The 24,999-nt window shown below is 37.7% G+C and overlaps 1 protein-coding gene and 1 long non-coding RNA gene across 2 annotated transcripts; one reads left to right on the top strand and one right to left on the bottom strand.

Annotated features, from left to right (window-relative positions):
* The first annotated feature begins 342 nt into the window (after positions 1–342).
* LOC141712769 (uncharacterized) lies at positions 343–3,986 on the top strand. The gene is made up of 2 exons (XR_012571704.1): positions 343–2,057; positions 3,125–3,986. It is a non-coding gene; the product is annotated as an uncharacterized LOC141712769 (long non-coding RNA).
* A 10,804-nt stretch (positions 3,987–14,790) lies between these two features.
* LOC141712768 (FCS-Like Zinc finger 7) lies at positions 14,791–16,112 on the bottom strand. The gene is made up of 2 exons (XM_074515840.1): positions 15,706–16,112; positions 14,791–15,137 (listed from the first exon to the last, which is right to left on the bottom strand). Exons 1-2 carry the CDS (start codon positions 15,996–15,998, stop codon positions 14,924–14,926), a joined length of 507 nt encoding a protein of 168 aa, XP_074371941.1. The 5' UTR covers positions 15,999–16,112; the 3' UTR covers positions 14,791–14,923.
* Between the last annotated feature and the right edge of the window lie 8,887 nt (positions 16,113–24,999).

The raw sequence follows: 24,999 nt of genomic DNA, 5'->3' as shown, positions 1-24,999 counted from the left end.
TAACAATTATAAAACAAAATCTTATGTAAAAAAAAATATATTATGTAAAATTACTAAAAAATCTAAAAAACTTCCGTGGATCGTTCTTAACGGTAAAAAACAAGAAATGTCACTACAAGTCTCTACGTAAATTGTAGATAAACACTATTGCACCAATATCATCACAATAAAAATCTACTCATATACACAAATAAATCCATCATCATTAGGAGGGGGACAACATGAAATATTATCAACAAGAATAAGTAAAATAATATCGATTCGCCCAATTTAGAGCGGGGGCTATAAAGCCAGTTAGAATTAGTGAAGCAACACTGACTATGTGATTCTTGTTGATTTCATGAATGATTGAAATTATACATATTAGATATTCGGATTTGTGTTTGTGTTTAATTGAATGTGCGATTGGTAGTGTTAATTATAATTTATGAGTGATGATATATGCATAATCAAGTTGTCTGATTGAGTTGATGTTCTAGTTACATTTTCTACGAAACTAGCTGCTTAATTGGTTGTGATGGGAAGGGCTTATAACTAGCTTATCTGCTGAAAAATGTATGTAATTAGGCTTAATGACCTTTTGACCAAGTATGGAGTGTTGAACCCATAACCCCCTTGAATTCCAAAAGCTTTCCTTTTCGACCCGGTGTATGTGATCGTGTACCTATCAACCCTTTTTCGTATTTATCTTCCAATAATATCCTTGCCCGATATATACCTTTTTGCCCTTGAAACATTAAGTTGTATAACTTATGTCGTTTTCCAGATGAATTAAAGCTGAGGGTTCTGGTTTTCGACATTGATCATCCCGAGCCAGAATTTCGCAAGGCAGCCTCTCTTAATGCTCATAAGGAGACCCCTTGCGTGTTCTCTGCTGGCAATCTCGCATTTACGCGCTTGGATCCCTGGAGTGAGTGTGCAACTGTTGTCAAGGATAGGTGCGTTTACTTGGAAAATAATTATCAGGGATTGTGTCTTGTTTTCGACCCAATTGGATAATGGATATGGTAACCTTAATTAATTTGATGATAATGAGGTCAGGCTTGTAAGAAGAAGTCCTCTTTTTCATCTAGACGATGATCCCTCTGGGTTGCTTAAGAACAATTGTTTGAAGCCCGGAAATGAACAGGTCATGTCTACATTTACGGAACTGGAACACGACACCTGGTTCAGTAGAAGGAATTTCAGTCAGTGGAGAGATATTTTCCACTTGGGCAACCGCTTCTTCTGCAATGTCTCCACTGACCACTGAGCAACCTCATTTCCGGATTTTAGCTTCTTTCGCCTACAGAGTTCGCACCCTTCCGCAATACTACCTCTTGCATATGCTGCTCTGCCTTGGCTCCGTTCCTGAATGTATGGCCTCAGTCTCACCCATTTCCCTCTTTTGTTCTCCTTAATTTTCTGTTTGTCTGGATGTGTTGTTTCCGGTTTTAATTTGCTTGTCGATGCTTACTCGGTTACCTGATAATGGTTGCATTGTTCTCATTTATTCAGATAACAGCAACCTTTTAGGATAAGTATGACCAGACCTTCTCGTGACTTGTTACTGCAGTAAAGTTATTGTAACTTGGTCTACAACTATTTAACAATAGCCACTGTACACACTTAGAATTTGGCTAGGATTTGGTCCAAGGCCCAGCTAGTAGCTACAGGAGCTCCTAAATTGCATAACGTATAGGTGACTATGCCTAAACCCGCATCATCAGTTACAAAGTACAGACGTCGTTGTTTTGTTACTAGTTTTTCACTTGTTAAAGTTTGAGCTATCAAAGCACTGAGCAAACTTCTGGATCAGTTGAACTTTGCTGATATAAAATGGCCATTCCTGTCAACCTTAGAGAGCTTTTATATACAGCTATATCTTCTGTCATTTGCAAATTTTGGGTGAATTGGATATAAAGAATGACTGTGGAGCTGATCACTAAAGCCAGGTCTTTTATAAGCAACAAAAGGCATTGTTTCGTCACAGCATTAAGTGTTCTCTTCATATCCATTGTAGCTACAATTATCTTTCAGATGCGATGGAGTGGTGTTGGATTAGATGATTCATGGAGGTATGAATATAAATTATACAACTTAAAACTTCAAGGGCTAGGAGGTATATATCGGGCAAGGGTATTATTGGAAGAAAAATATTAAAAAGGGTTGATAGGTACGCAATGACATACAATAGGGTCGAAAAGGAATGTTTTTTGAATTTAAGGGTTTATGGGTTTAACGCTCCATACTTTAGGACTCAAAAGGTCATTAAGCTGTAAATTTAAGTTTATAAGCAACTTACAAGTTTAGCCAAACACCAATAATTTCTGTGTATTTATGATTATTAACCAAGCTTTGTGGTATTTGAACAAAATCTGAATACAAAATATTGTTTGTAGTGAATAGGACGTGCAAAGTTCTACCCATGCTTATTACACTAGTGGAATTCCAAGATGGTATATTAATCCGGTGTTGGCTGCAACCAGATGGCTCCCGACGGTGCTTATGTAAAAATTTTCATCATTAGTGTAGTAGTGTGTGCGTGTTGTAAAATTACCATGATTACAAATGAAATCTTAAACAATATACCCAAGAAGCTATTTAATAAACAAAACCAGACCTAGGTTCCCTAGTGTATCGTGCTTTTGGAGTAGGGTCTTAAAAGGTACTTCCTCCGTCCCGTTATACGTTTCCTATTTTGACTTCTTACACTATTCATGGTAAGCGATTGACTATTAATTTACATCTAATCTATAAGATCAAATATAGTCATGAGTGATCTTGTTGAATTCGTATTTATGAATATTTTAATACAATAAAGTTTTTATATTTAATGCTAATACGAAATTAAAGATATTAACAGTAAAAAGTATGTATTCGCAAACGTGTCCAACACAAAGAGGAAACATTGTTAGGAACGGAGGGAGTATAATTTATGCGGGCCTTACCTCTACTATTTTACATGTCGTATATTTTATGTGTTATTAAAGTCATGATGCTACTGTCCGTAAATTTAGATTCATAATTTAGGCCTGTAGTAGTTAGTCTCCGGTTGTTTTGTATCATCCTGATTATTATGAATCTGTCACAAACTTCAATATTCCTTGTTATGTATTGTTGGTTGATTAGTCGCGCTTCACAGGTACTACTAGTCAGACAGAAGACGCGCACACAAACCTTATTCAAACCAAACCCTTGCTCAAACCAAAAAGGAACAGCGCTGGTTGTACGTCCCACCGTTAAGTACAAAGCACTTAGACGATGTGCTGTCCCTAGATATGCCTATTATGATGCCACTGACTGGTCAGACTCCTGTGCCTCTGCCCCCGACTCTGAAATTGAAACTGAAACCATGGCAGAAGATGAGGCTCAAAATGAGAACCTAGTCATTGCTGGAGTGGAAGAGAACAACTATTCAACATTGAATCCTACATCAGTTAAGGAATACCCAAAGAACTTGCCTACTCTTACATCATGTATAGAATACCCAAAGAACTTGCCTACTCAGAAATCTTCCCACCCGAAGGCGAGACCCAAGCCGAAACCGAAAGTGAAACCGACACCGAAACAGAAATCATGACAGAAACTCAAACTCGTAGAGAAAAAATCCAAGCTGGAATCGGAGATGATGAGCTCTTTTGCTACAACCCCAACATTGAGTACGAACCAATCAAACAATATGCTCTCCCCAATTTTGCCTTTTGTGACTCTTCATCCACCGACTGGTCTGGCTCATCTGATTACTCGGAATCTGAATCCGAAACAGGAACCAAAAGCATGGCAAAGGAAGAAGCGAATTTGGAAGACTAAATCCGTAATGGAACAAAAGAAAAACAGCTCTTTTGCGACAAATTTGCTAATTCTATGTTAGCAAATATTCGATCTAAACCAGCTGTTCCAGATCCATATTACCACCCCCTTTCTAATATGTAATCTCCATCTTTAATTATGGGTTTTAGTTTCTTCTGTTTGACCATTGCTATTCTCTTTGATGCATTAATTTATACTGTGCCTCTATATGTAATCCTTCAGGCAAATAATCTGTGTGTATTTAGTCTGTATGTCTGTCTAAGCACCTATGTTTTAAGTTCAAACTCAGTTAAAATATTAACCTGATTTTTATTTTGGTGCCCATAATTTTTTAATTTATCAAAACTGGTAAGTACTTTAAAGGTGAAACATGGAGCAAAAAGCTCAGCAGTGTGCTATGATAGGGGATGCTAATTTATCAAAACTAGACGTATGATATTAAACATTGCTGAAGCAAAGGAGACCATACAGCTGCGATTTCTAAAAGCCGGATGAGGTTTTATCTGTCAGATATTATCTGCCATTTCATCTATCGGATTTTTCATTCTGCAACCCTTCACTTGACCTAATTCAACCCAAGAGAATGGATGGTTCAGCTGGACAGAGTGGTAGTAGTGTGGATAGTTTCCAAGGAATTACGAGTTTGGGAAAACTCTTGGGATTGGTTCATTTGGTAAGGTCAAAATTGCAGAACATGCATAGACAGGGCACAAAGCTACTATCAAGATCATTAACAGGCTCCTTCACTGTTGTGGTGTTCAAAATTTTCCAAAAATCAGCCCCTGTTGAATTGGCGTTTGATAATACATGTAGCTCATGCAAGTCTAGACCTGAACTCCTAACTCAGTCCAGTTCCGTACATTACTAGTCCTGACTGACCCAGTCCCGCAAGCCCAATCTTGAGAGAACCCCGCACGTGAGGCACTTGCCTAAACACATGATAGGGATAACTGTCACCCATCAATCATGAGAATAATCAGGGCACATGTTAGAGAATCCTCAGAACATTCATCATCTCGTCCCGTGCTGACACGTGTAAAACATCCGCTCCAGTCAGATGTCCTCCGCTCCTAAAACCAATGGCTACGATTCAAATGTACCAACCCCAAAACCCTATCCTTGGCCTATAAATAGCCCAAGAAGGTAAGGTTTTGGGGTTAATCACTCTCTCACACTCATATACACACACAACCACCTTACATTCATATCTATCTTCATCTTCCCCAAAAGCGAATTCTTACTCTCACACCGGAGGCGCCGCGAGACCCAACCCCCCTTCGGTGTTATTTTGTAGGAACCCCACAACAGCTACACCCCCACGGCAGCGAAAGATCCAGGCACGGCGTCGAAGGAGCAGCCCCGCCACCAGGAGTTATCATTTGGTGCTAGAAGGAGGGGCTCTCCGTCCTTGGGTCTCGGTGCCCCTGGATTCACCTTCATCAGCAAGCTCTTGAAAGAGTCCATTTCTTTAACTTGTAAGAACTCAAGCAACCAAACTCTCTCATAAATATGAATATTGTTTATTTAAGCCACGTTTGTGTGTGCTCATTATTTAAATCACTTTTTTATCTATCGGCATGACATTTGGCACTAAAAATTGAATATAAATATTCACTAAATATATTCAATATATTTGAGAGTAAAACAAATAGGTATGCCACACTTTTAAATAATTTGACAGTTTATGCCTCGTAAAAGCGGTGTTTGAAAATTATCGGGTAACCTAATATAGATAATATTCTTAGGTCGATATATTTATCCCAAGTCATGTCTAAATAAAATGATGGGAAATATTCCTTAAACGGTTTGTTCGGAATATCTCAGCTCGACTTGATTCCGGAAAGTGTCGCACAACAAAAAATCTTAAGGAAGGAATCTAAGTGTATAATTTGATTTTCAATTTTAGTTTGACAAATCACCTAAATCTAAAGGTAGAATAATTGACCTCTTAAAAGCTCGGGTTACCCTTAGACAAGACTTGACAATGTTGATGGATTCGAGACTCATGAGTCATGAGATATCTTATTCTATGATTATAATCTGTATTATAATTAGTATTAGAATTATTGGAGTAATATAAATGTGTTAGAAAAATTAGAATTTAGATCATAGTTTTATTATGTTCTTGATGATAATCCTAATATCTAATGATTGGAAGTTGTTCCATGATATGTGGACTTAAACTTTCATGTATTGTTTTAAGAATTTTTCTTAATGAAATCCATAAAGAATTAGAGTTAAACTTAGTGGCTTCAAAGAGCTTGAAAAGAAAAGAATATGTTTTGTCCCACATTGAAAATAAATCAAGGGGTATTGGCTTTATATAGTATCACACACATGGGTAGTGTACAACTACTAAGGTGTGTGATGATGCATTGTGTTCTTGTGTGCTTCACGCGCGCACACATACACGCGCGCGCCACTGCCCTGCCCTGCCCCGCCACGCACCGCACCGGACCGGGCCGGGTCGAAGGGTGATTTGGGCGAATGTCTCGGCGTCTCGCATACGCGAGCCGATCTGGGCGAGGATTTTATTTATTTGTGTGATTTAATATTTTAATTAGAATTTATTTATCAGTTTGGGCTGGGTTCGGTTTTCGAATTGGGTTAAGTCACTTTGTAAGTGGGCTTAGTCAGATTCATTGAACCTGGACATTTGACAAATAACTCTGTAACTGATATATATATTCGAATTAAAATTAAATCGAAATAGTGAGGAATAATGAATAAGCCGTTACAATTTTATTAATTGTACAGTTTAATTCTGATATTAAATGGGGTGGTAGTTTCACTTAGTCTCTACTATAAATAGAGGACTAAGGTTCTGAGTTTTTTTGCACCACACCCTACATTCTTCTTCTCCACTCTATACTCTCTGCTCTCCCATATTCAGATAGTGGTTTTCCGGCGAAGTGAGGTTCCAGTCGAAGTTAAGCTTTCGAGGTGCTGTCAACTCAAAACTCGGAACTGTTTTATCCTGGGGGAGTTGTTGCATAGCATCCCAACGCAGCCAGGTGGGGGCAACTATCTCTTCAAGAGCAGTCAGGGCTTCGAGTAAGGTCTGGCGACTCAACTGTGTTTTTTTTTGTGTTTTTTTTTGTATCTGCTGGCTACCATCTTTACCAGTCACTCTTTCGATCTGTTAAAGTTATGGTTACGGGTACAATTTCTGTTCTCTCTTCGGTATTTCAGTTACTAATTTGTTTATTATTTACCTGCATGTTTTGCTTTATTAACTGTTATCCTGTTCTTACCTTACTAAATTCAATATATAACTGCCTCTATGTTGGTCTAACCGTTAGTATTATTTTCAACAAAATGTACATTCTTCGGGGCTGTTACATGATTCATGTCATAGTCTTAGTTAGTTCTAGTGACAACCGACAAGGACTCTTGAACAACTAAAAGATACTAAAAATGTCAAAGATTATACGCAGCAATTCTTCAGGTATAAATTAATTATATTAGTGACTCTCTCATCAAAATATGAGTAAATGACTAATTGTTAGTATTTATTATGCTTTATGAATGATGAACCGAAATAAATTACGGGATCTGTTGTATTAAATGGTGAACAACCGAGGGATGGCTAGGATAACGTTGGCCAGCTGCAATCAGATGTGAGACAATGAGAGGTGGTACAGAGGCTCTCAGGCGGTATTAAGGGCAAAGTAGCCCTACGAGAATCCAGGGGCATCTCTATCAGAATGAAATTATGTGTTCGTAGTAACTGAATTGATTTTAGTTTATAAGTTCTTCGCAAGAAACAGAGACGGAAAGGTCATTTCGGACTGTTACTCTTCCAAAACCTACTTCAAAACCGACGGCCTTCCCATTTCAGTCGCTGAACTACACATCTTGGCACTGTTAATGAAACTAAACCTTGTTAATTAACTATTGGATTGGCTAATACTAACTTATGTTTTAATGCACATCTATGGATTGTCAGACTGATCTTGTTAAAGACAATCGAACATATAATTAATCTAGTATTGTGTTTGATTATATAAAAAGATTTCTTTTATTTTTTTTGTATGTCCTGTAATTAAATTGCATCCAAACATATTATTTATCCAAATTAGAAATCGAAGGCTCTGGATTTGAATTAAATCCAAACATTTTACTTTTCCAAATCCAATCGAAGAAATTGAGAATTATCAAACAAGCCATGATTGAAGTTTTACAGCATTACATGCATTTGGCTTTTATGAACTGATAATAACAGATTAACAGTTGCGTTACCATTCATCACGGCTAAGGCCACTGTTACATTTCGTCTTCCATAACTGATGAACAGTCGTTATTAGCATAAGTCTATAGAATATACACGTCGGATTTTTAATCCAAACATTTTTCCTTTTATTGGAAATAATTAGCTGGGGAATTTTAGGTCTCGTTTATTTCGATATAACCCAACTACACAACTTGAAATTCCTTGATATTAAAAAGAGTTAAGGCTTTGTGTTTGGTTTGCTGAATTTTAGATTAGGAAAGGGAACTTCAAGTTATAAGGTTTTTGTAGTTACCAAAAAATATTAGAACTTAGTTATATCACGGTCTACCATGGTCACCATAATACATTGCTATCCAATATAAAAACATTAATTAATTACCAAATTTAACTACGGGTTTTTTAATTACCTAGAAATTTGTAATTGTAACTGTGAAAACAATCTGCGATTAATACAAATAATCAAACAAGTGTGTGCGTGAGTAAACGAAATCAAACGGAGGAAGAAAAGATATAAACAGAAGAGAGATCCTCGAGTCCAGTTGAAACTGTCTCCTTAAAGCTATTTCGCCTCTCACCGTATGTGCGAGTCGATAGCCTCCCAGGATAAAACGAGGTAGCGGCGGCGTTACGGATAACGAGCACCTTCAGCGAGCTTGAACGGGCACGAAACTATCACCGAGAGAGAGAGATTTGTGTTTAGAGGCGAATATGTTTTTTGGTGTGTCTAACCCTAACGCCTTAGAGGTGTTTATATAGGTGTAGATAGACTTGTGCGCTACTCTTTTCCATAATTAAATATCATTAATTATGGAATCGGTGTAATACTTGCAAGCTACTCTATTCCATAAATAATCTGAAACATAATCAGATTAAATATATCAAGACATACACCATATCAATTAATCTGAAACAAAATCAAATTAATTTATGCCATAATATTTGAGCCAAATTCTAATGGAAAATAATAATTTCCATTATTAAGAGAATATCATCATATCTCACACATCTTTTAGTCATAATGCTCAAAAATATGACTTACCAATATGGGACTTATACCCATATTTTCCAACAATCCCCCACATGGGTGAGATTGGTGATCTTAGTAGCACACACCAGACAGACAGACAGACACGGAGTTTGACTTGGTGATAGTTTCTTCGATCAGATATAGCATACGATAGGTAGAGAATGCTCCTTGAACCTTCGCTCGAGTAAGCATACCGACTTTACTGGTAGACAGTAGACGTGCTTGTCCTTGAACTGTTCGACCGTTTATGTAAACGATGATATACTTATCACTATATCATTTCTGACTCGTTCAGCTCTCATGAGTATGTCCATTTTGGCCATGGATCATCGTCCTGGTTCTGCAGAAGTTTCTAAAGAATTGTGCCTCGCAATTCTCCTTTGAAGCGGCCCACTTCTCTCCCACATAGGTGACCTTTATCTTATAGAGTAACCCGCGTTTACTCAACTGAATTCCATGCGTTCACTCCTGAGCTCCATGTATTCATCAAAGATCATTAAAGGCTCAAAGCTTAACCTCGTACCTTACGGGTCTCACTGTTTCCTCATCATAGGAACAGGCCAGGGGTTACCCCCACAGTGATTTGGTCATCATGATTTAGTTGTCCCATTGAACCAAGTTCTTGGGATCTCCAGTCAGCAATGGTTGGGTGTCCACCATGATGCCGTTAAGCAATAGGCTTAAGGCCCATCCCTCTCGATGATTTCTCAACCACTTCTCTTGATAACCCTTTGGTTAGTGGATCCGCGATATTATTCTTTGACGGTATATAGTCAATAGTGATAATTCCGGTTGAGATCAATTGTCTAACGGAACTGTGTCGTCGTCGTATATGACGAGACTTTCCATTATACATCGTGCTCTGTGCTCTGCCAATAGCGGATTGACTATCACAGTGAATCCCTATTGCAGTTACAGGCTTTGGCCATCTTGGAATATCCTCCAGAAACTGACGTCTATATTCAGCCTCTTCGGCACATTTATCTAGTGCCACAAATTCAGCTTCCATCGTGGAATGAGTTATCACCGTTTGTTTTGAGGATTTCCATGATATTGCCGCTCCAGCTAATGTAAACACATAGCCACTCGTAGACTTAAGTGCTTTCTTGCTAGATATCCAATTTGCGTCAGTATATCCTTCTAATACTGCTGGGTATCTGCCATAGTGCAGTCCATAGTCTCGAGTTCCCCTCAAGTACCTTAGTACCCTTATAATCGCTTTCCAGTGATCAGCTCCCGGATTACTCGTAAACCTACTCAACTTGCTAATTGAGTATGCAATGTCTGGTCTTGTACAACTCATGAGGTACATCAGACTACCAATTATCCTCGAGTATTCCAATTGGGAAACAGCTACACCTTTGTTCTTGGATAGGTGCAAAGTCATATCCACAGGTGTCCTAGCTTTCTCAAAGTCATCCTTAAGAAACTTCTCAAGGATCTTGTCAACATAATGTGGTTGACTTAATGCGAGACCCTCTGATGTTCTAGAAATTTGAATTCCCAGAATTACATTTGCTAGTCCCATATCTTTCATGTCGAACCTTGATTTCAACATGTCCTTTATAGATTTGATAACTTTATCATTGCTTCCAGCAATAAGTAGATCATCTACATATAGTGTCATCATGACATAGCCATTGTCATTCTCCTTGACATAGCTGTTCTCGTTATCCTTGTAATAGGCACAGCTATCACATTCATTGATTTTGAAACCATTGGCCCGCACGACCTCATCAAATTTTTCATGCCATTTCATAGGCGCTTATTTCAAACCATACAATGATTTCACCAATCTACAAACTTTCCTTTCTTGTCCTGGGACAACAAACCCTTCAGGTTGTTCCATATAGATTTCTTCATCTATGTCTCCATTTAGGAAAGCTGTTTTCACATCCATTTGATGTACAGTTAGATTACGCATTGCAGCAATAGCAAACATCATCCTTATGGACGTTATTCTCGTTACAGGAGAATATGTATCAAAGTAATCAAGGCCTTTTTGTTGCTTGTATCCTTTAATTACAAGTCTGGCCTTATACTTATCAATAGTGCCATCAGTTTTCAACTTCTTCTTGAAAACCCACTTGCTACCTAATGGTTTACAACCAGTTGGCAAGTCCACTAATTCCCAAGTATGATTTTGCATAATTGAATCAACTTCATTCTTGATGGCCTCTTTCCACATAGGCCCATCAGGTGAGGTAACCGCCTCCTTATAAGTTTTTGGGTCACCTTCTTCGAGCAAATAGGTCATAAAATCAGACCCATAGGATTTCTCCGTTCGTTGTCTTTTGCTCCTTCTCACTACCCCCACATTTTTGTCTTCACTTTCGTCACTCTCATTATCGTCATCTACAGACTCATGAGATCGTTTAGACGTCGTAGGTTGTTGGTTTCCTGGATTACAGGGAAACATCGTCTCAAAAAATGAGGCATTCCTTGATTCCATAATGGTATTCTTTTGAATATCAGGAATCTTGGATTCATGAACAAGAAACCGATATGCAGTGCTGTGTGGAGGATATCCGATGAAGACACAATCCACAGTCTTAGGACCTATCTTCACCTTCTTCGGTGTAGGGATCAGTACCTTTGCAAGGCACCCCCACACTTTCAGGTGTTGGTAACTTGGTTTCTTTTTCTTCCACATTTCATAAGGACTTACATCCTTATTCTTGCGCATCGTAATATTTAAAATATTATTTGCGCTTAAGATGGCTTCTCCCCACATCGATTGTGGGAGCCCAGAGCTTAACAACATCGCATTCATCATCTCTTTCAGAGTGCGATTCTTCCTTTCAGCCACACCATTTGACTGAGGGGAGTATGGTGCAGTGACCTCATGGATTATACCATGTTGTGAACAGAATTCCCCAAACGGTTCAACATATTCACCTCCACGATCACTTCGTATCGTTTTGATTTTCTCAGTTTGTTGTGTCTCAACTTCTTCCTTATAGATTTTAAATTTATCTATAGCTTCGTCTTTGCTTTTCAACAAATATACATAGCAGTATTTTGTACAATCATCAATGAATGTAATAAAATACTTGTTTCCTCCTCTTGTTGGAGCGAATTTTAAATCACATATGTCGCTATGTATTAGGTCTAGCACTTTGGTGTTCCTTTCCACACGTTTAAATGATGATCTCGTTAATTTTGCCTCAACACAAGTCTCACACTTATGTTTTGGATCGATAGTAAGTTTAGGTATGTATTCTTTTGCACTTAAACGTCGTAAAGTGTCATAATTTACATGTCCTAATCTAGCATGCCATAAATGAGGAGACTCAAGCAAGTAAGCAGAAGAATTCTTCATTTCATTATCGTCCTTAACGGACATTACATTGAGCTTAAAAAGCCCATCAGTTAAATAACCCTTGCCTACAAACATACCACTCTTAGACAAAATAACTTTATCTGACTCTATTACAATGCGAAAGCCATGCTTATTCAACAGAGAACCAGACACAAGGTTCTTGCGAATATCAGGCACATAAAGTACATTCTTCAAAGTCAGATTCTTCCCAGAGGTCATCTTCAGGATCACCGTGCCTTCACCCTCAATGGTAGAAGTTGCTGAATTCCCCATGTAGAGCTTCTCACCAGCATCGGAAGCTTTGAGGCTAGAGAAAACCGCCTTGTCTGAGCAAACATGCCTAGTAGCACCAGTATCAATCCACCATTCACGTGGATTAGAACCGACCAGGTTCACTTCAGAGACCGTAGCACAGAGGTCTATGTCACCCATCTCCTTGGAGATATTCTCTACCATGTTTGCTTCTTTCTTCTTGTTGGGCTTCTTGGGCTTCTTACAGTCAGAAGACCTATGACCAACTTTATCACAGTTGTAGCACTTCCCTTGAAATTTCGACTTCGAAATCCCTCCCTTGGGTGCCAGCTTTGCCCCTTTACCAGAATTAGCCTTCTTGGGCTTGGAGCTTTGAGCATGCTCCACCATGTTTGCCTTCTCAGTGGCAATGTTAACTTTCTTCTCGGACCCTCTGTTGTCTTCTTCAATACGAAGTCTAACAATAAGATCCTCCATAGACATCTCCTTTCGCTTGTGCTTAAGGTAGTTCTTGAAATCTTTCCATCCAGGTGGAAGCTTTTCAATAACAGCAGCAACTTGGAAAGACTCACTTATGACCATTCCCTCAGCATGAATGTCATGAATGATCACCTGCAGTTCCTGCACCTGACTGACCACAGTCTTAGAGTCTGCCATCTTATAATCAAGAAAGCGGCCAACAATCCACTTCTTTGCCCCAGCGTCCTCGGTTTTATACTTATGGTCAAGTGACTCCCATAAGACCTTAGCTGTTGGCTTCGCACTATATACGTTATACAACGAGTCAGACAAACAATTTAACACATAGTTCCGACAGATGTAGTCGGAGTGCTTCCAAGCATCAGCAGCATACACAGTCTGCATGTTACTCTCAGCAGTGAGCAACGGTGGTTCTTCTTTAAGGAAGCGATCCATATGCAACGTGGTCAGATAAAAGTGCATCTTTTGTTGCCAACGTTTGAAGTTCGTTCCGTTGAACTTCTCAGGTTTTTCAGCATGTGCAGCAGGCACAGTTGGCATAACAGGTGCAGCAGGCACCACGGGTGGAACAGATGGTACGTGCGTCTGTACTACAGGTGTATGCACACCAGTAGGCACCGCAGGTATGATCGGAGGAGTGAATCCTGCCGATATCTGTCCAAGAGGAACACTAAACTGTCCAATGACAGTGTGTCCCACAGGCACATGTCCCGAAGGCACATGTCCAACAGGCGTTTGACCCCCATCAGATCCAGTGATCTGTGCGTTGGGATCAGCCGTCATGTTCATCGAATCGTTCACAGTTTGGTTCTCCATCGATCTGTTACTCAACAAAACAAGCAGATACAGATGTATCAGTCACAGATGTATATAAAATAAATAGCTTTAAGATTGTGAAAACAATCTGCGATTAATACAAATAATCAAACAAGTGTGTGCGTGAGTAAACGAAATCAAACGGAGGAAGAAAAGATATAAACAGAAGAGAGATCCTCGAGTCCAGTTGAAACTGTCTCCTTAAAGCTATTTCGCCTCTCACCGTATGTGCGAGTCGATAGCCTCCCAGGATAAAACGAGGTAGCGGCGGCGTTACGGATAACGAGCACCTTCAGCGAGCTTGAACGGGCACGAAACTATCACCGAGAGAGAGAGATTTGTGTTTAGAGGCGAATATGTTTTTTGGTGTGTCTAACCCTAACGCCTTAGAGGTGTTTATATAGGTGTAGATAGACTTGTGCGCTACTCTTTTCCATAATTAAATATCATTAATTATGGAATCGGTGTAATACTTGCAAGCTACTCTATTCCATAAATAATCTGAAACATAATCAGATTAAATATATCAAGACATACACCATATCAATTAATCTGAAACAAAATCAAATTAATTTATGCCATAATATTTGAGCCAAATTCTAATGGAAAATAATAATTTCCATTATTAAGAGAATATCATCATATCTCACACATCTTTTAGTCATAATGCTCAAAAATATGACTTACCAATATGGGACTTATACCCATATTTTCCAACAGTAACTTAGTTACGCAGAAGTTAAAGTTTGTATGTAACTGTAATTGACGAAACAAACGAGGCCTTGAATGATTTAGTCAGAGGAACTAGCGTGAGTTTAGGAAGCTTTGTTTTCTAGTTGCAGTAGTGAAGATTAAAAGAAATTAGTGTGAGTTTAGGATGCAATCAGCTCGTTTTTATGTTTTTCTCAGTTTTACATAAACAGAGTTCATTGATTAAATAAATCCAAGAATACATTCGTACATGCGCATAAACATATACAATGATATATTTACAGATATTTTACGCAACCGCGAAGGTAGCAGGCTTGGGAGCAGCAGGATCAGAAGGGACTGTACAAGCTTCCGGGGAGGGGTCAAGAATGTGTCGCGAAAACTCATGATCTTTAGCAAGTGAATCTGCAGGAGAGTTTATAATTGAACTGCTCTGCTCTTTTCTCTCGTCGTCTTCCATTTGTTCTTCCCTACATTCTACACTACAATATGCTGTGTCCCCCCTGTTGTACGTTAGCAGCCAGCCAACAAGTATATTAATATTTGTCTTTATTATTTTCCATTTCATTTACTTAAATAACTTTTATATGAATACCCCAATAATTCTGTAGAAAAACTGGATAATGCAAAAATATCCAATATTATGTGCTAAGTACTTATTTTCTACTCATCTTATCTGTTTGTTGTCCAACACTATATGTATGTATGGTCCAATGGTGAGTACCTACACTACACATACATATGCATGCTATCCTTATTCATATGCAACCATAAAACAACCTATTATACCAAAATACACCTAAATTATATATCGGCACTTAAATCCTCTCATCCAGTGATGTTCTAGATCTATGACAAATAATAGAAACCAAAATGCTTGAAAGAAATATTTGTTGAATGGATGTACGTGTTTTTTATAACCAGGTGTCCGGACGCACCTCAATTAATCGAGATTGCTAATGGATTAATGTTTCTACTACATTCGTGCAAGCATGGACAAAAAAGTGTTTGAATGCGTGCAGATATGTAAGTGTATAGTTTATAAATAATATAGGAGGGGGAGCTAGCTACCTATACATGAAGATATCACGACCAGGTGGCAAACGGCGTTGACAGAGGCCACAAGTTGTCAAGAAACTGGCAGTGTCATCTGAGTAACTGTTATAATAATTCTGAGGTGTAGGAATGTTGATACTCCTCCTCCTCATCCTCGTATATTCCCGGGGTGACTCAGACGACGACTCGTTAATCTTGAGTGTCAGTGGATAATCTGATGATGCTGCAGGTTGTTTCACCGCACTCGGATTAACGGTGATTTCGGTCAGGCTGGTAATTCTCCTGAATTCCTTTTTTCCGGTCACCATAATGATCTTAAATATATCGTTTGTGTGCAAGTATTCAAGTAAGAGGAGGGCGAGAGTCAAAACGCAATGGTGTGGGTGTGGGTGTGGGTGTGGGAGTGGGGGAATGAAAGGTGGTGAGTGATCGGAGATAAATACAAACTGCAGGGTGCTCTTTTTTCATCTTGGCCGTTCCTTTTATTTCTCGGATCTTTACACTTGTCACCAACAACTTGTTTTTATTGTGCAATTATTTTTCCTTCCCTTTTTTTAATAATTTTTCATTATATTCATTCCTAAACGCTACGATTTTAGCTTTCTTTCTAAATAATTGCGGTATCGGATCACACTCTCCATTAATAGTTATTAAAATCAAGATATATTTACTATAACCATTAATTTTTGTAATATTAAATGGAGTAATACTAAGAGAAAAAAAAGTACAAAAATTGCAGAAATATTTATTTTATTTAGCAAATAAAAATATAATACCTAATATTTTCTATTACGTTACGTTCATACATAATTATAGATACACAAAAAACCTGACCCCGAAAATTTGGCCCGACCCGATCTGGTCAAAATCCGGTCAAACCCGGTCCGGTCAAAACCCGACCCGGGCTTAGTGCCTCAACGGGCCCTATATTTTTAGACAAAACCCGACCCGGTTAAGAGCCCGGGTTTCGGCCCGGCCCGATTACAAGCCCGAAAAAACCCGGTTAAAATCTGATTATTCTAATATATTTTTTATATATTTATGAATTTACATTTATTATAAATATAAATAATACTTTAAATACATATATATATTTATTTACATATTCGTGATTAATAATATTATTTATATACTTTATTGCACTATATATATTTGGATAATATTGATAAAACATATTATTCTCTAAACATGTTTATTTTTTGCCGAACTTAAATGTTTTCAACGAAGTAATATTTTCATAAAATATTTCATGCAAAGTAATACATTTTTACGATAATCTGGTTGTGTCTTCAGAATCTCTTATAAAATTCGATCCAGTTTAAATTAGAAAAAAGTTCAGCCCGTTCAAATCCGGCCCGAAAAAAAGCCCGGTGAGTCCCGCCTCGAGGTCCCAAACGGGCTCTGATATTTTCGAAAAGCCCGGCTCGGCCCGGCCCGGTCAAAATCAAAGTCCGAAAAACCCGACCTGTTCAAAGCCCGATTTTTTTAAGACCCAGACAAAATCCGGCCCGGTGAGCCGTTTTTGTTATCTATACATAACTCGGGTATATGTTTGGATTGGTGGGAAGGACTACTATTGTTACAAACTATTTTTTTTGACGAAATGCTATTTTATTATTCCAACGACTCATTCGAGACACAAGATTTAACATTAACTGGGATAGATCCCCAGTCAAACACACGATCAGGGTACATATGAGACACATGAGCTAATTCATGTGCCGACATATTCACAGATCTTTTAATGAAATACAACCTTACGTTGTTTAACTTGCGGACTAAAGTTCTACACTTCATTATCACCTTTCCAAGTCTGGATCGCAGAGATGTAGCACTTCTGATCAACTAAATAACTACTAAGCAATCTGACTCAATAATGATAGTATTCTCCGTCCATTCCTTAGCCCAACTCAATGCTTCTTTAATTGCCAAAGCTTCAACTAAAGTCGGGTTCATTACCTCCAAAAAGCATGTGGTTTTAGCCGATAATATATGACATGCATGGTTCCGCACCACCAATCCTATTCCTGAAGCTCCCTGGTTCTCAAAGACTGTTGCATCTGCATTGATCTTTACTTCATCTTGATGTGGCTTTGCCCAGTAGATTGTACCATCCCCTGCAATAGGAGGTTGAAGAGGTGCCCCTGTATACCTACCCTGAGCTGCCGTCCATGGTGAAAGATACTCTCATGCCTTAGCAACAATTCTCATCGAGTTCCAGCTTTTATTACTCCACACAAAATCGTTTCTGGCTCTCCAAATAGACCATCACAAGGTGATCATCGTTGCAGTAGCTTGTGTCGGTTGTCCTGATAAGTTCCTCTCCAGCCACTCAGCAAATTCCATTGTCTCATTCGTACTAATATTAGGATTATGGATTTGCCAACACAGAGTTGCAACCTTACATTGCACCAAAATGTGGAAAACTGATTCAGCCTCCTCATGACAAACTGGACAAATATTGTCGATTTGAACATGCTTAGTCTGCAAGAGCATCTTAGTTGGTAAGCAGTACGAGATTGTTAGATATATTTGAGATATCATGTCTAATATGATTCATGTTTAGTTTTCAGATCTTAACAAACAGGACATATCAGGACTTACTGAAATCAGGACTTACTGGAAGTCAGAACTTAATATCAGAACTTAAGTGCGGGAAGACTTTCATATAAGGAAGGAAGCTGATTTACAGTAGAAGATCGAGACTGAAATAAAAGAAGTTATGCATGGAAAGAGTTAGAAGAATGGAAGACTTGTAGAAGATATCTGATTGATATATTTTAGGAGACGGAATTGTATTCCATATCAATTAGAAGTTATCTTCTAATTGTGTACTATATAAACACAGACTTTGGGTTTACACTATATGTGTTATCATTATCGAGAAGATTATACATTGTAACCTAGTAGCTCTTAGTGATATTCGTTCATCACTAAGAGAGAATAGTTCCATTGTAATAGAGTTTATCGTATTGAATATATCTGTTTACTGTTACTTGTATTTAAAATCGATTTGATTGTATTAAATATTGTATTCAACCCCCTTCTACAGTATTGTGTGACCTAACAATTGGTATCAGAGCTTATCTGTTAACACACATACAGTAAATATCCAAACAATCATGTCTGAAGAAGCACAAACTCCAACCAAGCCCACCAAAACTGAAGAAACTCAAAAGACTCAAACCCAAAGTCGATATGAGACTATCAGGGTTCCCATACTGAGATCTTCTGAGTATCCCATATGGAAAGTGAAGATGGCAATGTTTCTGGAAGCTACAGATCCAGAATACCTTGACAGAATTAATGAAGGACCACATAAGCCTACCAAGCTCTCTATTGTAGTTGCTGATCAACCAGCAATGACCATACCAAAGGAGAAAGGTGAGTACACAGCTGAAGACATCTCATCTATTGCCAAGGATGCAAGGGTAAGGCATTTGTTGCATAGTGCCATAGATATTGTCATGTCAAACAGGGTAATTAATTGCAAAACTGCAAAGGAGATATAGGATGCTTTGGAGACAAGATGCCAGGAAACTGATGCAATCAAGAAGAACATGAGGACTATACTCACTCAAGAGTATGAGTACTTTGACTCAAAAGCTGATGAGTCTTTAACTGACTTATATGACAGGTTTGTCAAACTCTTGAATGATCTGTCACTGGTGGACAAGGAATATGATCTTGAAGATTCAAATCTAAAATTCCTTTTAGCTCTTCCTGAAAATTGGGATTTGAAGTCTACTACCATAAGAGACAACTATGACCTTACTGAAACTACTCTTGATAAAATTTATCGTATGCTCAAGAGTTATGAACTTGAGATGGATTAAAGGAGCAAGAGGTATGGAAGAAAGTCAAGGACAGTTGCTTTTAAGGCTGAGGAGGAATCTCCTAATATGGCTGCCTCAAAAAGGGGCAAAGGAAAGGCTCTCATCATAAAGTCTGGTTCAGAGTCATCATATTCTGATGATGATGATTCAGAAACTGAAAGTTTACCTGAGATGGATGCTGATGAAGAGATGATGAAATTGTGTGCTCTTATGGTGAAGGGTATCACAAAGATAGCCTATAGGAAATTCAGAAAAGGCAAGAAGTTTTCCAGTAAAAGTGGAAGTTTTGATAAGAAAGGGTTCAGAAAGTCTGAAGGTAAAGGAAAGTCTGACAGAGGAGACAACTCAAATGTCAAATGCTACAACTGTGGTGAAAGAGGCCACATATCTCCTAACTACAAGAAAGGAAAAAGTGACAAAGGCAGGGCACTTGTCACAAAGAAGAAAAGCTGGACAGACACTTCAGATTCTGAATATGCGGTGAACTATGCCCTGATGGCAAATGCTGATAGCAGTCCTGAGACTGCTGAATTGAAGGTACCTCAAACAACTTATGCCTTTTATACTGATGATATTACTGAGTTGAGATTATATCTTAAAACCATGTTTATTAGTTATAGAGATCAGACTTTAACATGTGAAAGATTGACATCTTAAAATCTTGCTTATAAAAAAAGAAATGATTATTTAAAAAAGGAGTTAGTTTTTCTTCATCAAACTAAGAAAGAAAAAGATTATGCTTTATATGTTAGGGATGAAGTGTTAAAATTGAATAAATCTCTAAAAGCTGAATTAGAAAAGGAAAGAGAGATTATCAGAACCTGGACTAACTCTGGCAGAACAACTCAGAATTTATTAAGTAGTGGAAACTGGAAAGAGGGCTTAGGTTATGGAGATGATAAAAGTGAAAAGGGAACTGAACACATTGAGCCAATTGTTGTTAAACAAACTGCTAAGCCAGAGGTAAATCCTGTTAAGTTTGTAGCAAAAACTGTAAAGTGTGAGTCTGAAAAGATGAAAGAGTGTGTGATAGAAGTCAAAGATTAGTCAACTTTTGACAAATTAAAACAGGATAAACCAGCTGAAGTCAACATAGGCTTAATGACAAAGAAGCAGCTTAAGCATAAGCTGAAAGAGATTAGGAATGTCAACAAGGTAAAGGAAGTTAGGAAAAATAGGAATGGAAAGGAAGGTGTGAATATAAGTAATAATTATATGCCTGTTCCTAATGCTCCTAGAAATAAATGCTATAACTGTGGAAAATCTAACCATATTGCTTCTTTTTGCAGGAAGAATAAGGATATAAACTATTTACCTCCTAGATCAGGAGTTAAGAGTCAGTCTGTTAGGTTTAAACCACAAAATCCTTGTTTTCATTGTGGTATTTTATGGCATTCCATTTATACTTATAAGGAATATCATAGTCTGTACTATGATTATTATCAAATAAAACCTTCTTTGAAGAAAGTTACTTTAATTCCTTCTAGTGTAAAGTCTGATGCAAAGTCAGATATAAGTATAAAAAGCATGTTAGCATAAACTCTGAAATTAAATCTGCTGCAAATGCTAACAAACTTAAAAAGGTCAAAGGATCCAAACAAGTCTGGGTCCTTAAAACTAACCAATAGTGGTCTTTGTGATTGCAGGGCAACAGAAAAAATATCATAGTACTGGACAGTGGATGTTCAGGACATATGACTGGAAATAAAGCCCTGCTATCAGATTTTGTGGAGAAAGCTGGCCTAGGAGTTTCTTATGGAGATGGAAATATGGGAAAAACTCTGGGATATGGCAATATAAATCTTGGGAATGTCATCATTGAAACAATAGCTCTTGTCTCAGGACTTAAACACAATCTACTAAGTGTGAGTCAAATTTGTGACAGAGGTTATCATGTGGATTTATTTGAAGAACACTGTGAAGTTATAAGCAATTCTACAGGCAAAATGGTTCTGAAAGGTTACATGCATGGTAACATTTATGAAGCCAGAATTTCAACAAGTTCTGATGAATCTGCAATCTGTTTGTTGAGTAGAGCATCAATTGAAGAAAGCTGGAATTGGCACAAAAGACTCTCTCATTTAAATTTCAACAACATAAATGAGCTTGTAAAGAAAGATCTTGTGAGAGGACTGCCAAAATCAGTATTTGCTCCTGATGGCCTTTGTGATTCATGTCAAAAGGCAAAACAAAGAAAATCTTCTTTCAAGAGCAAAACTGAATCCTTAATTCTTGAGCCTTATCACCTAATGCATGTTGATCTATTTGGTCTAGTCAATGTCATGTCTATTGCAAAGAAGAAATATGCTATGGTTATAGTGGATGAGTTTATAAGATACACTTGGGTGTATTTTTTACACAAGAAGAATGAAACTGCATCTACTCTAACTGATCATGTCAGACAGTTGGATAAGTTGATCAAAGATTCTGTTAAAATTATAAGAAGTGACAATGACACTGAGTTCAAGAATTCAATCATGGAAGAGTTCTGCAAAGAGCATGGAATCAAACATGAATTTTCTGCACCTGGAACTCCACAGCAAAATGGAGTTGTAGAAAGAAAGAACAGGACTCTCATTGAAGCTGTACGAACTATGCTTGATGAAGCAAAACTACCAACCTATTTTTGGGCTGAAGCTGTGCAGACTGCTTGTTTTACACAGAATGCTACACTCATAAACAAGCATGGAAAAACACCATATGAGATGGTGAAGAAAAAGAAGACAAATCTGAAATACTTTCCTATATTTGGTTATAAGTGTTTTGTTCTTAAGACTCATCCTGAACAGCTGTCAAAATTTGATCTAAAAGCTGATGAAGGAATTTTTGTTGGATATCCACTTTCCACAAAAGCCTTTAGAGTCTACAATTTAAGAACAAGGGTTGTCATGGAATCTATCAATATATCTTTTGATGATAAGAAGATTACTGGACTTGAAGATTTCAATGATCACGATCAGCTGAGATTTGAAAATGAAGATTTAAACTCTGATTCTGTAAATTCTGATAACTTAAACTCTGATCCTGTAAGTTCTGACGGGTTAAGTTCTGATGTCATTGTAACTCTGGTAACTACTCCAAAGGAAAATGCACCTGTTTAGGGGGAGCAAGCTGAAGATCCTACCACAACTCAAGACTCTCAAGAAGCATCAGAACCTGTCACTGGCTCTTCAAGTTCTGATTCATCAAGTTCTGATGAGCCCAATTCTGATAATTCTGGAAACTCTGATTCTTCAAATCCAGAAGGATCTAACTCAAATTCTGAAGTCTCAGAGAGCATAACTACAGGGGGAGCATCAGAAAATGCTGATGGAGATAGCATGGATCATGGGGGAGGATCCAGTTCTAGAGAACAACTTCCATCTGCAAGGAAGTGGACTAAATCACACACACCTGACTTGATAATTGGAGACCCTGAAGCAGGTGTCAGAACTAGAACTGCAACATCAAATGAATGTCTCTATCATTCTTTTCTATCTCAGACTAAACCAAAGAAAGTGGAAGAAGCTCTTCAAGATGCTGATTGGGTGCAAGCAATGCAGGAAGAGTTAAATGAATTTGAAAGAAATAAAGTCTGGAACCTAGTGCCAAGACCAAAGAACAGATCAGTTGTAGGCACAAAATGGGTGTTCAAAAATAAAACTGACAGTGATGGCATTATTACAAGGAATAAAGTAAGGCTGGTTGCTAAAGGCTACTCTCAACAGGAGGGTATTGATTATGATGAAACATTTGCATCAGTTGCTAGATTGGAAGCCATAAGAATCTTTTTGGCTTATGCTGCTCACAAAAAGTTTAAAGTCTTTCAAATGGATGTGAAAAGTGCTTTTCTCAATGGAGAATTGAAAGAAGAGGTGTATGTTGAACAACCTCCAGGCTTTGTAGATTCAAAATTTCCAAATCATGTCTACAGGCTTGACAAAGCACTTTATGGCCCTAAGCAAGCTTCTAGAGCATGGTATGAGACTTTAGCTCAATTCCTTCTGGAAAGTGGATTTCACAGAGGTACAATTGATCAGACACTGTTCTACCTCAACCATGGAAAGGACTTACTTTTGGTACAAATATATGTTGATGATATCATATTTGGTTCTACAAATGCCAAGCTCTATGAAAGATTTGCAAAGCTAATGTAGTCAAGATATCAAATGAGTATAATGGGAGAACTTAGCTATTTTCTGGGACTTCAAGTCAAGCAAAATAAAGAAGGTACTTTTATCTGGCAATCCAAGTACACCAGAAACTTACTCAAGAAATTTGGAATGCAAGACAGTTCAACTACATCCACTCCCAAGGCCACTGTAACCAAGTTAGATAAAGATACTGGTTCATCAGTAGATATTACTAACTACAGAGGTATGATTGGCTCTTTACTCTATTTAACTGCTAATACACCTGATATCATGTATGCTACCTGTCTTTGTGCAAGATTTCAGGCTGATCCAAGAGAACCTCATCTAATAACTGTGAAAAGAATTTTCAAGTACCTCAAGGGTACAGCTGATCTAGGATTTTGGTATCCTAGAGAATCAGATTTTAAACTAATAGGTTACTCATATGCAGATTTTGCAGGATGCAAAATACACAGGAAAAGCACAAATGGAAGTTGCCAATTTCTTGGAGGCAGATTGATTTCTTGGTTTAGCAAGAAACAGAAATCAATTTCCACATTAACTGCAGAGGCAGAATATATTGCTGCAGGAAGCTGTTGTGCACGGATTCTTTGGATGAAGAATCAGTTACTGGATTATGGGTTAAAATTCTCTAAAATACCAATTTACTGTGATAATCAAAGTGCTATTGCTATGACAGGTAATCCAGTTCAACACTCAATGACAAAGCACATCAGCATTAGGTACCATTTCATAAGGGAACATGTGATGGAAGATACATTGGAATTACATTTTGTTCCAACAGATCAACAACTAGCAGATATCTTCACAAAACCACTATGTGAAGCTACTTTTAAAAGACTGGTAAATGAACTTGGAATGGTTTCAGGTTCTTTCTCTAAATCTGCTTAGTTTTTTTGTTCTCATGTATCAGACTTTATGATCAGTGTTTACAGACTGTCTTATCTTCATGTAATTTGTTCTTAAATTATAATACATTAAATGCTAATTGTTATCTGATGGGGATCTATATACTCTGATAGTGATTTGAATGTCCTGTGACTATTCAATCCAATGAGGATTACTGTGCTAGATGTTGACCTAGTAGTCTTTAACATACTAGAAATCCCATGTCTGAATTAGTTGTTTATGTGGAAATTCATTAACACAAGCAAATTCTGATTTTGAGCTTAGTCAAATTTACGTTGTGTATCTTATTACTAAGTCACAAACTAGATTCTTGCTTCTTATCTATCAAATTCTAATATTAGTAAATTTTAAGGATGAACTAAATGCTGATAAGCCTCATTTATCTAAAGAAAAGAAAAGAAAAGAAAATTAAAGTCAGGTACTCCTTTGAG

The sequence above is a fragment of the Apium graveolens genome, chromosome 3 (genome assembly GCF_009905375.1).
Source record: "Apium graveolens cultivar Ventura chromosome 3, ASM990537v1, whole genome shotgun sequence".
Lineage (NCBI taxonomy): Eukaryota > Viridiplantae > Streptophyta > Magnoliopsida > Apiales > Apiaceae > Apium > Apium graveolens.
The sequence above is the reverse complement of the archived record's forward strand: the minus strand, read 5'-3'. Positions and strand labels throughout refer to the sequence as shown.

Coding starts and splice junctions, on each gene's coding strand:
- LOC141712768 (XM_074515840.1), bottom strand. CDS start 15,998: ATGGTGACCGGAAAAAAGGAATTCAGGAGAATTACCAGCCTGACCGAA. Junction 15,138..15,705: donor CGTGATATCTTCATGTATAG/GTAGCTAGCTCC, acceptor AACGTACAACAG/GGGGGACACAGCATATTGTA.